The sequence below is a fragment of the Etheostoma cragini genome, chromosome 3 (genome assembly GCF_013103735.1).
Source record: "Etheostoma cragini isolate CJK2018 chromosome 3, CSU_Ecrag_1.0, whole genome shotgun sequence".
Lineage (NCBI taxonomy): Eukaryota > Metazoa > Chordata > Actinopteri > Perciformes > Percidae > Etheostoma > Etheostoma cragini.
The window spans coordinates 30,023,039-30,040,853 of NC_048409.1; the positions used below are offsets into that span (position 1 = coordinate 30,023,039).

Sequence of the window (17,815 nt, forward strand, 5' to 3'; positions counted from 1 at the left end):
CCCCCTCTGACTAGAAGACTTTAAAAGAAGCTGACGCAGAGTTTCATCTCAGTTATAAAGCAGTGACAGCGTGACTGCAGCTACACAGCAGACGGAGGGTAAGGATGAATGCAATGTGATTACCTGTGATCCGTCATTTCTAACATTAACATTATATTGACTCTGAATAAGTTAGATGGTAAGTGTGGAGAGTGTGTTATTGTGATAATTGATGTCTTGTGATGTGTGTTAATGCTGTGAGTCTATGATAAGAGAACATTTGACATTTAAACTAATTTGATTCCTGCAGATCTACAAAGTGTAACGTTGTTTATGCTGTGCAAAGCTGAAAGGTTGTGTTGGGAACCAAACTAATTATGAAAAACTCTACTCAGGTTTCATATTTCATTTTTATAGCATACTTTAATATTGGGCTCTTTAAATACTTACTGTTTGTGATCATGATGTGTTTTTATGCTTTAATTATCTGTGCCAATGTGTTGCTGATTGTGGTTATCTGTGTGAACAGGAGCTTACATGAACCTATGTACCTTTTTCTGGTCAGCCTGTTTGTAAATGAACTGTATGGTAGTACAGGGTTGTTTCCATTCCTTCTGGTTCAGATCCTCTCTGACATTCACACGGTTTCTGCTCCCTTTTGCTTCCTGCAGAGTTTCTGCTTGTATACTTATGGAGCTATACAATTTATTAACTTAGCCATCATGTCTTATGACAGATATCTTGCGATCTGTTATCCTCTGCAATATAACACACGTATGACATTTAAAAAGGTTGCTGTGCTCATTGCTCTGACATGGTTATTTCCATATTTTGTAACTGCTGTCCCGATATTTATAGGTTCCTCTTTACAGCTGTGTGGCAACATCATCGACAAAGTTTATTGTCACAACTATAATGTTGTCAAACTGGCCTGCTCTGAGACTACTGTGGTCTACATTTATGGACTCTTTATCACTTGTCTTTTTGTCTTTTGTCCTCTCACTTTAATCCTGTATACCTACATGAGGATCCTTAAAGTGTGTTTTTCTGGTTCTAAGCAGACGAGACAGAAAGCTGTCAGTACCTGCACACCTCACCTTGCTTCTCTCATTAACTTCTCTTTTGGGGGTTTCTTTGAAATAGTTCAGAGCAGGTTGGACATGAGCAGTTTTCCTGTGATGTTGCGTATTTTCATGTCATTATACTTTCTGATCTGCCAACCGATCTTTAACCCTTTAATGTATGGACTGCAAATGTCTAAAATACGTAGCCTGTATAAAAGTCTGATCTTTGGTAAAATGTAGAGTGAACCAAATAGTTTTTTTAAGATAATGATGTAGAAACTAGAAACATCGACCTTCTGTGAGAAACTGAGTTATGTTGGAAGAACCGTTGTTGAAATGTTCAATGTTCTTTGTTGTAAATTGTCTTTGAGGAACTTGAAAAGAGTTTATAGATAAAATGTATTACTACTGTTAATGATAGGGGTGGGGGAACATATTTATACTTTATAGTATCACAATACTTATGTTCTATAAATTGCACATGGATCTTTTTACAACATATGACATTTATTATTCATCAGTTTTCTTTATAAAAATCCCATTTTTCTCCAATAAAAGTGAATCCAAATGAACAAAGAAAGTTTCATCTTTTTAGATAAAACAGTTGTTGACAAAGTTTTTTTCTTCTTGGACATACTTCAAACTATTATAAAGATTAATAAGTTGGAATAGACCTCTTGTGTCCCCCCCCACTACCTGAAGCCCCATAACATCACAACATTGACTTTACCAGATTGTTGCATCTAAGAGGTTTTTATGTACAAACATAAGAAATTAATTTTTTGTTAATTGATTACTAATGGCCCGTAATTAAATTTCTACATATGTCACACGTTTTGTTGTATTAATGTACATATAATATAAAAACAAAACAATTCTGAGCAAAATAAAGCTTTTACTTCTCCAAGGAACCCTCTTACCTGGTGCATTTTTAAAAATAATGTTTATGTTAAGAATTAAACCCAAAGCAGTTATAAAAAAGTACTTTTAATTTGACATGAACACACTACAGCAGTCAAAACAATAGAGAGAAACACATCCGTACAACTGACCATGGCTGTTGACAATTACCTAAAGATTAATTAACTATGAATGTACCATCTATTAATGATGGTCATTATAATGTGTGACTGAATTTAAGCAGAAACGGGGGTCTCATATCAGGGCCGGGGGCCAGGGTCAGATGAAAAACTGAAAAAGGGATATTTTTATGTATTTCATACCATCAAAGAGCGAAAATTAAGGTTGATTTGGTCAGTAATAAAACCGACCCTAAAATCTAAAATCCCCCCCCCCTCCCATTCAAAGCAGTCTAAATCAAGGTCTGATACTGAATCCAGTTCCCAGAGTGTAGTGCATATGTCATATCCTATGAGACCACAATATGGCAGCATAAAGCAACTTTTATATCACATCATTCTCCACCCGAAGGTACACACTGATAATTATTTGTAATTATTAATTTATTTCATCCATAACATATCTGAACACTTTGGGAGATGTATTCATTTAAAAAAACTGCTGAGTAGTTTAATTCATAACAAACACTGAACCTCTAAAAACATGATGAAGCAAATTAAACAGTCTAAAAAAGGTTTAATCACATCATCACGTTGTCAAGGCTACAAGGGGAAGGGCTCTCCCTCCCAGCTTACGGTTGCCATGCTCGGATTCATGAAAAAACACGATTGAAATAAAAGACCTTGCACAAGATCCGCTACTGTGTGTTTATTTAAATATAAGTACACCTACATGAAGGCCTGAGATATTTCAATATTAACCTGAATATTAATCTTAGGACAATAGCATTCATCTGTCAAGGATGTATAAATTAAATCAACTAAATCTGGAGTCTGATTTAATACAGTAACACTGTCAGTGTTCAGGCTTCCTAATATTACACATGTTACTGTAAGTTAAACTGTAATGTCAGCGTTTCAATCGCCACCTCTGAAAAGTGCTTCTTCTTAGCTGGATTACATCCCACCATGTCGTGAAGGGTCTTCAAAACTGAAAATATATTGGGGCTTGATATTTAAATTAAGATTGTTTCCAGCCGCTGCATTTACAACCATTCTTGCTCTCTGATTGGTGTGGTACAAACGTTTCATGAATCTCACGTAAAGCCTGTTGTAAGATAATTTCTCTGCTCATATCTGAACAGGTTTCTAAGTTAGAATGACTAATGATGGCCACTGAGTTCAGCATAAGAGTTACAACGCAGCTGCTTCCCTAGCAACAGAAATAAAGTCGGGGCCCGGTCCACCAAGATCTCGTCTGATGCAGTACGTACCACACTGTGATGCAGCAGGCTCATGATGGACGAGCGGTAGAAGGTCAGCAGTAGGATGGATTCCAGGTTCCTGAGGACCCTTGGGAAGTGTCGCTGCTGGGCCTTCTTGATGCCCGCTGTGGTGTTGTCTGTCCAACAGATGTCAGCGGAGATGAGGACACTGAGAAAACCAGAAGGAGTTGACCCTCTGCACACACTTGCCGTTGATGTCCCAGGAAGAGGTTGAAGATCCTAGTAAAGATGAGGGCCAGCTGGTGAGTGCACGCCCTGAGCACCTTGCCAGGTACTCTGTCTGGGCCGAATGAGTGGTGCTGTAGTGATGACTCAAAGCAAGCAAAGAAGCAATTCAGCTCCTCTGCCAGCTTTGCACTCAGGTCCCCAGATGTTGCTTCACAGTCTCTGTAGTTGGTGATGTCATGTATGCCCCGCCACAACTCCTGTGTGTTGTTGCTGGACAGGTGGGACTCCATGCTCCTCTTGTGGTCCGCCTTGGCTCTTTTAATTCCACTTTTCAAGTCAGCTTGAGCAGTCCTGCACTGCTCGGTCCATCTGACCTGAAGGCAGTGTCGCAGGCTCTGAGGAGTGTACGGACATGGCTGGTCATGATTTTGTCCGCAGTCACATTCCCAATGCAGAAGTGGATGTAGTCCAGTACTTTTCCTTTGAATGTTCCCAGCTCCTGGTGTTCAAATAAATCCTGTAGCTTGGAGATTGTGTTTTCAGGCCAGGTTGTCTTTATGGTGGGCCTGGCGCTGCGTCTCAGGGGTATGGAGGCTGGGGGGAGCAGGAGAAAGAGATGGTATGACTGGCAAAGATGGGGGAGGGGTAAAATTCTGTATGCATGCTTAATGTTGGAGTAGACATGATGCAGAGTGTTCTGTCCTTTAGTAGGACACCTTACATGCTGGTAAAACTTCGGGAGTACAGTCTTACGGTTGGCCTTATTAAAGTCTCCTGCAATTATATGGACACTGTCGGAGTGGGCCCACTGCTGTTTGTTGACGGTGTCCAACAATAGAGAGAGCGCTGTTTTTACATTGGCATGGGGCGGTATATACACAGCCATGATGATCACTACCGTTAGCTCTCTAGGTAGAAAAAAAGGCTGGCATCTTACAGACATGTACTCGAGGTCAGGGGAGCAGTGTTTATCTACGATTGTCCCTTTATTACACCAGTTATCGTGTACATACTGCACATACAGAGCCCTCCTCCTCTACTCTTACCGGAGCTTTCATTCCTGTCCCAGCATAGTAGGGTGTGGCCTGCAAGCTGCATGCTAACATTGGGTATCCCCGGGTGAAGCCAGGTTTTAGTGTTAATCAAAAAACAAAAGTCTCAAACAAAACAATTTCCAGAGAGTTGTAATTCCAGATTGTCTATTTTATGCATCAGTGCTCTGGCATACAGGCTCGGAAGAGGTGTTTTGTGAGGTTGTTTTCTTAGCCTTAACAAGACGCCGGCCCTGCAGTCGCATTTATGCTTCCTCTCCCTGCGCCGTCTTTGCCGCCTCCTGGCCCCAACAACAATCCACGGAGAACTGGGCTGTCTTCCTATGTTTACTGAGATGTTATGCTTGGGATGAAAATCAAGCGAAAATGGCTATCAGGCGCCGGTTACCAATGTCCAAAAGGTCCTGGCGGGTGTAGCGGATGTTCGAATAGCTGATAACAAACAAGAGAAACGGACACTGAAAGGGAGAGCCTGAGCCGCTGCGTGTATTCGCGCCGCACTCTTGAATCACTTCAGTCTGAGTCAGTTTTGTCCTTTATTCACTTTAGTCTTGAAAACTTATATGCCAAATTAGGCCTAAGCTAAAGTTTTAAGGCTTAAGCTAAATCATCTGTGTTTCAGAGACATGTCCTTGTACAAGGAGTGCAGATGTGCCTTGCCCGGAGTATTTGTAACCACTTCCTCAATGAATGCACTCAGCTCTTTTGACATCCATCCATCCATCGTCATCCGTTTATCCCATATTTGGGTTGCGGGGGCAGCAGCTCAAGTAAGGGACCCAAAACTTCCCTCTCCCAAGCCACATTAACCAGCTCTGATTGGGGGATCCCTAGGCAATCCCAGGCCAGGTTGGAGATGTAATCCCTCCACCTAGTCCTGGGTCTTCCCCGAGGCCTCCTCCCTGCTGGACGCCCCTCCACCTAGTCCTGGGTCCTTCCCAGGTCCTCCCCAGGACTAGGTGTTTTCCAATCGGTCTAGCAATTTTCCAATTGGTCTAGCAATATGTCATGGTCGACCGTGTCAAATGCAGCACTGAGATCAAGTAATACTAAGACTGAAATTTGGCCATTATCTGTGTTAAGGTGGATGTCATTAAAGATTTTGACAAGAGCCGTCTCAGTGCTGTGGTGTAGTCGGAAACCCGACTGAAAGGTATCAAAACTGTTGCTTAGTGATAAGAAATGGTTGAGTTTTTGAAAAACTGCTTTTTCAATTATTTTACTTAAAAACGGAAGGTTTGATATTGGCCTGTAGTTGCTCATTAGTGACTTGTCTAGGTTGTTCTTTTTTAAGAGTGGCTTGATTACTGCAGTTTTCAGGGCCTGTGGAAAGATACCTGAAAGAAGAGATGTGTTCTGTACCTTGCAACTGCCTCCGGAGTCCTTTGGGATAACATATCCTGGAAAGACTACTTCAGTCGGACGGCTTCTCCCGGGTGTTCGTGGGTTACCGCCTCTTGAGACACCTAAGACCCCTAGACCACAGCTCCCGCCGCAGCTTCAGCAAGGGAAACTTTGAACATTGTAGACTCAGGTTCAATGCCCCCAGCCTCCACAGGGATGCACGAAAAGCTCTGTTGGAGGTGTGGGTTGAAAGTCCGTTGGACAGGGGCCTCCTCCAGACCAATTTACCTGAGCTACCCGTTTAGGCTTACCAGGTCTGTCCAGAGTCTTCTCCCATCCCCTGAGCCAATTCACCACCAGATGGTGATCAGTTGACCCGAGTATCCAAAAAATACGGCCTCAGATCAGATAAAACAATCATTGACCTTTGGCCTGGGGTGCTCTGGTACCACGTACACTTATGAGCCCCAAACGAGACTCCAAACGAGAAACGAGACTCCATTCAAGGTTTTCAACCTCCACAAAGGTTGAAAACTCTCTTTTGGGCGTCTGCACAAACAACAGTCAGAGTTTTCACCCCCACCACTAGCAGGCATAGGGAAGCAACTCCAGAGTAGGATGGAGTCCGACCCCTATCCAGGAGAATAGATCCAGAACCGAGACTGTGCGTAGAGGTAAGCCCCACCAGATCCAACTGGAAGCGCTCCACCTCCCGCAAAACTTCCACCCGGGCCTGGCTCCAGAGGAGGGCCCCGGGCTTCCTCCAGGCAGGGTCCCTCGATCCCTTCCTTGCTCCAGACAACACAGCCCTCAGGTTCATAGGGACACACAAACCTCTCCACCACGATAAGGTAATGGTTGTATTTATACAAAGAGCATAAATACAAATTTAACTGCTAATAGTCTGCACTACGTTCATGTTAAAATATCATTTAGCAGGATTAACTGTTAACTTCATGGATTTACTTGCCCCAATACCTATAAAGGTTAATTGGAGGCTGTTCTCCTTACCAGGGCATCTAATACCAAAGCGTAGTTGCAGCCTGTGGCCTTTGATTGGGTATTAATGCATTGGCATTACTTCTTGGCAAGGAATCTGCTGCTTCGCCTTAATACCAAGTTACATGACTTACTGATTTGCTCTCGCCATAACTACTACAGGACTAAAGGGCCCTGCTATCGACCAATAAACGTAAATATGGGTCAAAATAACAAAAAAAAAACTGTAGTTGTCGTCTTTTGTGAATCACATTATTTTGGAGCTTTTTCTATAGACGTTTCTGGTAAGGGGTAGATGTTCAGACGTCAGTTAGACTTGTTCCGGGGTGATGAGGCCAGACTGCTGATATGCCCCCCCCTCTGACTAGAAGACTTTAAAAGAAGCTGACGCAGAGTTTCATCTCAGTTATAAAGCAGTGACAGCAGATGAGTGTTCAATGATTCACACAATGTCATGAATGGTCAGATCTAAAATTTCTACTCTGAATAAGGTAGATGGTAAGTGTGGAGAGTGTGTTATTGTGATAATTGATGTCTTTACTGTCTGCAGGCTGAATACTGCGTGTGTGTTAATGCTGTGAGTCTATGATAAGAGAACATTTGACATTTAAACTAATTTGATTCCTGCAGATCTACAAAGTGTAACGTTGTTTATGCTGTGCAAAGCTGAAAGGTTGTGTTGGGAAACAAACTAATTATGAAAAACTCTACTCAGGTTTCATATTTCATTCTTGTAGCATACTTTGATATTGGGCTCTTTAAATACTTACTGTTTGTGATCATGATGTGTTTTTATGCTTTAATTATCTGTGCCAATGTGGTGCTGATTGTGGTTATCTGTGTGAACAGGAGCTTACATGAACCTATGTACCTTTTTCTGGTCAGCCTGTTTGTAAATGAACTGTATGGTAGTACAGGGTTGTTTCCATTCCTTCTGGTTCAGATCCTCTCGGACATTCACACGGTTTCTGCTCCCTTTTGCTTCCTGCAGAGTTTCTGCTTGTATACTTATGGAGCTATACAATTTATTAACTTAGCCATCATGTCTTATGACAGATATCTTGCTATCTGTTATCCTCTTCAATATAACACTCATATGACATTTAACAAGGGTGCTGTGCTGATTGTTCTAACATGGTTATTTCCATATTTTGTAACTGCTGTCCCGATATTAATAAGTTCATCTTTACAGCTGTGTGGGAACATCATCGACAAAGTTTATTGTCACAACTATAATGTTGTCAAACTGGCCTGCTCTGAGACAACTGTGAACTACATTTATGGACTCATTAGCACTTGTCTTTTTGTCTTTGGTCCTCTGAGTTTAATTCTCTACACCTACATGAGGATCCTTAAAGTGTGTTTTTCTGGTTCTAAGCAGACGAGACAGAAAGCTGTCAGTACCTGCACACCCCACCTCGCTTCTCTCATTAACTTCTCTTTTGGGGGTTTCTTTGAAATAGTTCAGAGCAGGTTGGACATGAGCAGTTTTCCTGTGATGTTGCGTATTTTCATGTCATTATACTTTCTGATCTGCCAACCGATTTTTAACCCTTTAATGTATGGACTGCAGATGTCTAAAATACGGAGCTCATGTAAAAGTCTTATCTATGGTAAAATTTAGAGTGAACCAATTTGTTTTTATTAGATAATGATGTAGAAACTAGAAACATCGACCTTCTGTGAGAAACTGGTTGATGTTGTAAGAACCGGTGGAGAAATGTTCAATATGCTTTGTTGTAAATTGTCTTTGAGGAACTTGAAATGAGTTGATAGATAAAATGTATTGTATATTAATGTAAATGATAGGGGTGGGGGAACATATATATACTTCATAGTATCACAATATTTCTGTATTTCTGTATCTTTTTTTTACATTTGACATTTCTTTTTCATCAGACTTCTGTATAAAAATCCCATTTTTCTCCAATAAAAGTGAAACAAAATGAACAAAGAGAGAATTTCATCTTTTTTGACAAAACTGTTGTTGACAGTTATTTTTCTTTGGGGACATAAATTGAAGTTAGAAAAATTTAATAAACTGCAATAGGCCTATTTTTATTCCCCCCCCCCCCCCCCACTTGAAGCCCATCACATCACAACACTGACTGTACCAAATGTTGGCATATATAAGTTTATATGTAGATAAAATAAATTGCTAATAATAAAACAGTAACTGAGTAATTTTATGTCGATCAATTACAAATTGCCAGTAATTACATCATTACTACCTATATACCACTTTTTGACTATATTAATACACATATACTGTAAAATAATAGATTCTTAGAAGAATAATGCTGTAAGTCCAACTTTGAACCCTTTAACCTGATGCAGTATTAATGCATAATTAAACCTGCAAGGAGTGATGAACCGGCCCTTGTTGTCTTTCCGTCAACCATGAAAAAAACAACTTTTGGTCACTTTTTCAACAATTATTTTCGCTTTTTCGCTGTCAATTTCACCCAAGGAAACATGAGGGTTTAAACGTGATTAAAGGTTTGAGCAGCGATGAACAGGTCCTCGCCTCCTCGCAGGTCGGGGTGCTGGCAGAGGCCAATCTTTGCGACAGTGCATTAGCGCGACAGTCAGACACTGCAAAGCCAAATATTGATTTTGCTGCAGCTATCTGTGTGTGTGTGTTTGTGTCCTGCTGCGTTGCTATAGAAACTCACCAGGAGACTTTGCCAACTCTCCGCAATTCCTCATTTCCCCCCTTATGTCTGGCAGGTTCGTTATTACATGATTTCCCCCTTATGTCTGGCAGGTTCGATATTACATGATTTCCCCCTTATGTCTGGCAGGTTCGATATTACATGATTTCCCCCTTATGTCTGGCAGGTTCGATATTACATGGTTGCTGGCCTTTCCTCCTCTTCCTCATCCAAGTAACTCGCCATAGTTCTAGTACTAGACTGAGGCTACTCTCCCCTGTGGGATGTCATCACCGTAATGAGTTAAAAAACCTGCGAATTAAAAACCCTGTCCTTTAACACTATGTAGAGACATTTTTTAAAATGATATACACAACCGGTCAAAAGTTTGGGGTCACTTACAAATGTCTATTCCCCTCCATTATAGACAGGATACCAGCTGATCTGGGTGGGGGGGGCTGATCTTTAATGCAATATCTACATTTCCCATTATCAGCAACCATTCATCCAATGTTCCAAAGGCTCATTTTGTTTACTAATCTGATATTATGTTAAAAAACTAACTAAGAAAACATTAAACAACCCTTTTGCAATAATGTAAGCACATAATGTAATCTGATTACTGCCCTGGTTAAAAAAACAAGGCAACTGATCTCAGCTGGGATTCTGTCTAGAATGGAGTCCAATGGACATTTGTGAGTGACCCCAAACTTTTGACCAGTAGTGTACATATCTTGAGTGATTTGTTTACCCAGGGGTGGTTTTTACCCTTTTACAGCCTTTAAACAGTTCACAAGTTATGAAAGGGGCGTGGTCTATATATATGGGTGTGGCTAGTGTATAGGGGCCGGCTCAATATTACATGTAGACCACACATACTAAGTTTCACGTAAATCAGGCTAATGTTTACCAAAGATACGTTGCTTCCTCTTTCAACAGCCCTAACAGGACAATGGTTCTCTGTAACTCTGTAACAAATTTTTTTGCAAATCAAAATCAGGGACTAGGAGGAGTTGAAAAAATCTAAACCACATGACATTTCATAAAGTCAAAATGGCAGCCTTCCGGTTGGGCGGAGCTAATGAAGGTAAATAGGAAATATATCTGCAATGATTAGAGTAACATCAATATCAAATCTGGTGAAGATCGGACTAAGTGCGTACAAGTTAAGGTCTTCCCACGCATTAGGGGGCGCTACGGAGCCCGCATACAGGTATGGACCAAACCGCTGAACAGACTCAAAAAGCTCCCCGGTGTTCATGAGGGCGCCAATTTTTTTGAGTTTTTGTATAAACTGAGGCCATCAAAAATGTGCCCAACTGCTAAAAGCATGCTAAAAACAGATAGTGGGTGCTATAGATCAACCATACCACTCCCAAGCCTAAATGTGAATTCAAATGAAATAGTTTAATATTCTGCACATGACTTATAGATTTTAGGATTTTTTTGTGGATCCTAAAGTCCTCCAACAAGTGATATAAGTGAATAAAATGAGAAATGTTGCACAAAATTTGCCATATCTGCAAATATTCAAGAAGATTGCAATCACGGCCTAGGAGTAGTTCGAAAGAATCCTGGATCCTAAAGTCCTCAAATAAATGAGAAATTTTGCACAAAATTTGCTATATTGTAAATTTGTAAATTTTGAGATTTTTTCTCAAAATAGCTTGAAAGAGTTCCAGATGATACGCATTTTCCTCAAAAGTTAGTATGATGAATTATTACTTTTGTCGAACTCAGGGTGCACGTTAGGCAACGCCCAAGACCAATCACTGCAGAACTACAGATTATTCATCGGTCTGACATTTGTGCAAGTTTTGTGAGCTTTTGCGCATGTTAAGACGCTCAAAAACGAGAGACGGGAGAGGTGCAGAATAATAATGATCCAAATAAAAACAATAGGGTAATTAATACAGATAATTATGTTTACGTTAATATTTGGCCCCATGTAATTAATGTAATTTTACAGGGAAGATATACATTTTTGGGACACATCATCAGTAAGTGATTTGTTAAGTTTTGGACAGATGTAAATGTAATTGTGTGTATTTATATATCTTTTCCAGTCTTAACAACTCCTCAAAGTAGTTTTACATCTACAGGAAACATTCAAATTCACACACATTAATACACTGTGGCCTGGGCTGCCGTACAAGGTGCCACCTGCTCATCAGATACACACTCACACACACATCTACACACCTGCTCATCAGATACACACACATCTACACACCTGCTCATCAGATACACACACATCTACACACCTGCTCATCAGATACACACTCACACACACATCTACACACCTGCTCATCAGATACACACTCACACACATCTACACACCTGCTCATCAGATACACACTCACACACATCTACACACCTGCTCATCAGATACACACTCACACACAGCTACACACCTGCTCATCAGATAAACACTCACACACATTGACACTCCGATGCGCAGCACCGGGGGCAACTCAGGGTTCAGGGTCTTGCCCAAGGACACTTCGACAATGACTGCAGGGGCGGGGATCGAACCACCAACCTTCCGATTGGCAGACAACCGCTCTACCACTGAGCCACAGCCGCCCCAGATCAAGTTAGCCTTGGGTTACTTGTTGCTAAAATACCAGTTTAGGAAAGTTAGCTGCTGTTAGCTAGTTAGGCTAGTTAGCATGCAACATTCTAGCTACGGCTAATGTAATCATCTCTTGTGCGGGTAAGGTGGCCTTGACTTGAGAAATGCTGTTTTCAAAAAAATAAACAAAGCTTGAAACTGTTAATGTGCCTTTCCAATACATTTACATCCTTGAACTGTTTTTATTTAAAAGAAAAAAGAAGTGGCACCAAGGATTAAAAAATAGAGGCTATAGGATCTTTTGAGGTCTACTACACACATCCACCAGCAGGTTCAGTTTTAGAAACACTTGCTGTGTGGCAAAGCAGTTATAAAAAACACATAATTTCAGATTTTACTCATATTTTACAAAATTTTAACTCATGTCAGGCTTTTATTTCAGTTAGAATTTTTTATTTCCAATAATTGTGCGGCCACAAAATGTTCTGTTTCAGACATTTAGGACAGCAGAAAAGATCACCGGTGCCAACCTGCCCTCCGTTCATGACTTATACTCCTCCAGAGTCAGGAAACGGGCAGGAATCATCACTGCAGACCATCTCACCCCGGACACAACCTGTTCCAGCTTCTGCCCTCTGGGGGACGCTACAGAGCACTGTACGCCAAAACCAACAGATTCAGGAACAGTTTCTACCCATAAGCCATCTCTCTGATGAACAGCTGACTTCTGACTCACAGTGTTAGGTTCAGTTCTGGTCCATAACCCGGTACACTGTCTCTACAGCACCCGCTCACTGGTTCCACTTATTATTCCACTTATTTAGTATTATTCATCATTCTCATTCTCACATCTCACTTATTATTATTTATTTTTTTTATTTTATTTATTCATCATTCTCATTTCCTCATTCAGGACTGTTCATATTATAACATATTAACATAACACTATTTATCCCAGTATCCTTTGCACTACGCTCCACATTTAAATAATTTTATTGAACTCTTCATTGCACTCATGCCTCTACATTGTTTCTGTTTATAGTATGTATATATTGTGTATATATTAGTGTGTACATATTGTTTTGGTTGTTTTGTATGTGTAAGCACATTGTGAGTAACGATGCTCCAAAGAAAAACTCCTCGTATGTGTCTTCATACCTGGCAAATAAAGCTGGTTCTGATTCTGATTGTATTTTAATATTTGACTGTTGTTAGCACAGTGATTACAATTCACTTCATTGTTTTTTGGTAGGCAGCGCCAGCCTCTAATGGCCAAAGGAATTATGAATTAGGATGGGAGCAAAGCAAGAAGGCATTTAACGTGTCATTAAGACACAGAAAGTGTGTATAGGGTGACGGGAGGAGGTATTTGGGTCAAATCAAAACAGGACTTTCCCCCAGGAGACCGCAGTCAGTTTAGGTCTACATTACTGAACATCGCATTGTACCTCTTAAACAACTATACTGGTATAAACGTAACTCAGTAGTTTTTGTGTCTATAATCCTAAAGATAATTAGTTAAATGTTCTAAACTTTACGTCACTTCATTTGACTTTAGTATAAAGTGACTCACCAGATAACTGACCCTCAATGAGGCTCATTTCACTTTATTTGCAGCCATGTTTTAAAGGTGGTTGTTGGTGCATACATTAACATGTTTCACATTAACATGAAAAAAACTAATAATAAACACAAAAACTAATATTTACAAGGTAACAATTTTTAAGGTGTTGAAGCTGAGGAAATGAAATACACGTCTTTCAAAATGTGAATCTTACACTTTACCAAAGATGAGATTTTTACATTTGATGCGGATTTTTTTCAAATTTAGCCCATACATCAAAGGGTTGAAGAGCGGTTGGCAGGTGAGAAAGTATAACGATACAAAAATACGGAACATAATGGGTGTACTCCCCATATCAAACCTGCTCTGTATTACTTCAAAAAAACACCCAAAAGAAAAGTTGATTGTGGAAGCGAGGTGAGGTGTGCAGGTACTGACAGCTTTCTGTCTCGTCTGCTTAGAACCAGAAAAACACACTTTAAGGATCCTCATGTAGGTGCAAAATATTAGTATTGCAAGACCAAATACAACAATGAAAGTGTAAATGAGTCCATAGATGTTATTGACTGTGGTGTCAGAGCAGGCCAGTGTCACAATAGAGTAGTTGTTGCAGAACACTCTGTCAATACGGTTCCTACACAGCTGTAAGGAGGAACTCAATGATATCATGACAACAACTGCAAGAAGAGGGAATAACCATGTTAGAACAATAAGCACGGCTACCTTATTATATGTCATACGAGTGTGATACTGCAGAGGATAACAGATAGCAAGATATCTGTCATAAGACATCACAGCTAGATTATAAAACTGTACATTTACATAAGTATGCAAGCAGAAATTCTGCAGGAAACAAAGAGAAGCAGAAACTGTGTGAATGTCAGAGAGGATCTGAACCAGAAGGAATGGAAACAACCCTGTACTACCATACAGTTCATTTACAAACAGGCTGACCAGAAAAAGGTACATAGGTTCATGTAAGCTCCTGTTCACACAGATAACCACAATCAGCAACACATTGGCACAGATAATTAAAGCATAAAAACACATGATGATCAAAAACAGTAAGTATTTAAACAGTCCAATATCAAAGTATGCTCCCAAAATGAAATATGAAACCTGTGTAGAGTTTTTCATAATTAGAGTTTGGTTCACAACACAACCTTTAAAGTTTGACAGGATAACAGCATTAACACACACGCAGTATTCAGCCTGCAGACAGTAAATACATAAATTATCAGATTAACACACTCTCCAAACTTACCATCTACCTTATTCAGAGTCAATGTAATGTTAATGTTAGAAATGATAGAACACAGTTCAGTTAGCACAGGATGAAAAGTTGTAATGTTACATTTTGTTCAAAATTCACAGAAATCAAACTAGTTTAGATGTTACATTACTGCTCATCATAGACTCACAGCATTAACACACACGCATTATTCAGCCTGCAGACAGTAACGACATCAATTATCACAATAACACACTCTCTCCACATTCAGCAGCTACCTTATTTAAATAAGGTAATGTTAAGGTTAGAAAGGACAGAGAACGGGTAATCGCATTGCATAAATCCTTACCATCCGTCTGCTGTGTAGCTGCAGTCACACTGCTTTAAAACTGAGATGAAACTCTGCGTCAGCTTCTTTTTAAAGTCTTCTAGTCAGAGGGGGTGGGGGGTGGGGGCACATCAGCAGTCTGGCCTCATCACCCCGGGACACATCTATCTGACGTCTCCACTTCTACTCTTGATGATAACGATTAGTTGATTTTGAACAACACACACAAGATTAAACAAAAAGGTTTCTACGTTAGGGTGATAAATGAATGACACTGAGTCCAGCATAAGAGTTACAACACAGCTGTCAGGTCACAAGACAGAGTCTAAGGTTCCCTAGCAACAGACTTAAAATTGGGCCCAGTCCACCAAGATCTGGTCTGAATGCCGATGTATCTGGGTGTCAGAGACATGTCCTTGTACAGGGAGTGCATATTTGGCTTGCCCAGAGTATTTGTAACCACGTCCTCAATGAATGCACGCAGCTCATTTGACATTTATCCATCCATCCGGTCGCTGGGGGAGCAGCTCCAGCAGGGGACCCCAAACTTCCCTTTCCCAAACCACATCAACCAGCTCTGACTGTGGCATCCCGAGGCGCTCCCGGGCCAGGTTGGAGATATAATCACTCCACCTAGTCTTGGGTCTTCCCCGAGGCCTCCTCCCAGCTGGACGTCCCTCCACCTAGTCCTGGGTCTTCCCTGAGGCTTCCTCCCAGCTGGAAGTCCTCCACCTAGTCCTGGGACTTCCACGAGGCCTCCTCCCAGCTGGACATGCTTAGACCACCTCCCTAGGGAGGCCCCCAGGAGGCATCCTCACCAGATACCTGAACCACCTCAACTGGCTCCTTTCAACACCAAGGAGGAGCAGTTCTACTCCGAGCTCTTCTTGGATGACTGAGCTTCTCACCCGATCTCTAAGGGAGACTCCGGCCACCTTAGTGAGAAAAACAGAGCTTTGCCTTCTGGCTCAGCTCTCTTGTCCTCACAATGGTGCGGTAAACAGAATGTAATACCGCACCCGCTACTCCGATTCTCCGACCAATCTCACGCTCCATGGTCCTCTCACTCATGAACAAGACCCTGGACACAGCTCTCGCTTTGGTCACACAGAGATCGGCTGGCCTTGAGAAGGGACCCCCTCACCCCGTACTCCTGCAGCACCTCCCACAGTATCTCCCAGGGGACCCAGTCATACGCTTCCCAAAAACATTTTTGGACAGGTCTCATCAATCCCTGGGGCTTTGCTGCTCTGGAGTCATTTGACTACCTCAGCGACTTCCACCAAGGTAAGTGACGACATCTTCCAGCTCCGCCTCTACCACAGAGGACGTGTCAGCTGGACCTAGGAGTTTCTCAAAGTGCTTCTTCCATTGTCCTATCACCTCCTCAGTTGAGGTCAACAATGTCCCATCCTTAATGTACACAGCTTGGATGGTTCCCCGCTTCCTCCTCTCGAGGTGGCGAACGGTTTTCCAGAAGCACCTTGGTGGCGACCAAAATTCCTCCATGCTTACTCCGAACTTCTCCCACACCCACTGCTTTTTCTCCATCACAGCAGAGGCTGCAGCCCTTCGGGCCGGTCAGAACCTTACAACTGCCTCCAGAGTCCTCCGGGATAACATATCCTGGAAAGAATGGAAACTTTGAACATTGTCCACTCAGGTTCAATGCCCCCAGCCTCCACAGGGATGCACAAAAATCTCCGCTGGAGGTGTGAGTTGAAAGTCTGTCGGACACAGGCCTCCTCCAGACGTTTCCAATTTACCCGCAATACCCATTTGGGCTTACCAGGTCTGTATAGAGTCTTTCCCCCTCCCCTGACGCAACTCACCCCCAGATGGTGATCAGTTGAGAGCTCTGCCCCTCTCTTCACCCAAGTGGTTATAAAATAGATCATTGACCTTTGGCCTAGGGTGCTCTGGTACCACATAAGCTTATGAGCATTCCTATGTTTGAACATGGTGTTTCTCATAGACATTCCATGACTAGCATAGAAGTCCAACAACAGACCACCGCTGTGGCCCAGATCAGGGAGGTCGTTCCTCCCAGTCACGCCTCTCCAAGTATCTCCATTATTGCACATGTGTGCGTTGAATTCCCCCAGCAGAACTATGTAGTCTCCTACTGGAGCCCAATACAGGGCATCAGTCAAGGTCTCTAAGAAGGCCAAATACTTCGAACACTTGTTTGGTGCATATGCAAAAACAACAGTCGGAGCCCCCCTCCCCCATCCCCAGCAGGCATAGGGAGGCAACCCTCTCGTCCACTCCAACATGGCGGCGCTCAGCCGGGGCCTTGTGAGTATCCCCACACCCGCCCGGTGCATAACACCATTGGCAACCCTGGAGCAGAACACAATCAAACCCCTATCCAGGAGTAAGTACACGGCAGTTGGAACCAAAGATCTTAAACTTGCACTCATTAGACCAAAGCCCAGATTTCCACTGGTATAATTTCCATTTCCTTTGTTTGTTGGGCCAAACAGATCTCTTTTGCGTGTGGCCTCTCCTTAGCAGTGGTTTCCTAGCTGCTTTTGGATTATGAAGGCCTG

The 17,815-nt window shown here is 41.9% G+C and overlaps 3 protein-coding genes across 3 annotated transcripts; 2 read left to right on the forward strand and 1 right to left on the reverse strand.

Annotated features, from left to right (window-relative positions):
- Positions 1 to 356: 356 nt before the first annotated feature.
- Positions 357 to 1,283, forward strand: LOC117939429 (olfactory receptor 2A14-like). The gene has a single exon (XM_034864772.1). It carries the CDS (start codon positions 357 to 359, stop codon positions 1,281 to 1,283), a length of 927 nt encoding a protein of 308 aa, XP_034720663.1.
- A 6,325-nt stretch (positions 1,284 to 7,608) lies between these two features.
- On the forward strand, positions 7,609 to 8,535 carry LOC117939444 (olfactory receptor 2A14-like). Its single transcript, XM_034864797.1, has one exon. It carries the CDS (start codon positions 7,609 to 7,611, stop codon positions 8,533 to 8,535), a length of 927 nt encoding a protein of 308 aa, XP_034720688.1.
- A 5,379-nt stretch (positions 8,536 to 13,914) lies between these two features.
- Positions 13,915 to 16,814, reverse strand: LOC117938791 (olfactory receptor 6N1-like). Its single transcript, XM_034863676.1, has 2 exons — positions 16,584 to 16,814; positions 13,915 to 14,916 (listed from the first exon to the last, which is right to left on the reverse strand). The coding sequence occupies exons 1-2, from the start codon at positions 16,812 to 16,814 to the stop codon at positions 13,915 to 13,917; spliced, it is 1,233 nt and encodes a 410-aa protein (XP_034719567.1).
- Positions 16,815 to 17,815: the final 1,001 nt, after the last annotated feature.

Coding starts and splice junctions, on each gene's coding strand:
- LOC117939429 (XM_034864772.1), top strand. CDS start 357: ATGAAAAACTCTACTCAGGTTTCATATTTCATTTTTATAGCATACTTT.
- LOC117939444 (XM_034864797.1), top strand. CDS start 7,609: ATGAAAAACTCTACTCAGGTTTCATATTTCATTCTTGTAGCATACTTT.
- LOC117938791 (XM_034863676.1), bottom strand. CDS start 16,814: ATGGAGAAAAAGCAGTGGGTGTGGGAGAAGTTCGGAGTAAGCATGGAG. Junction 14,917..16,583: donor CAGCTGACACGTCCTCTGTG/GTAGAGGCGGAG, acceptor TACTGTCTGCAG/GCTGAATACTGCGTGTGTGT.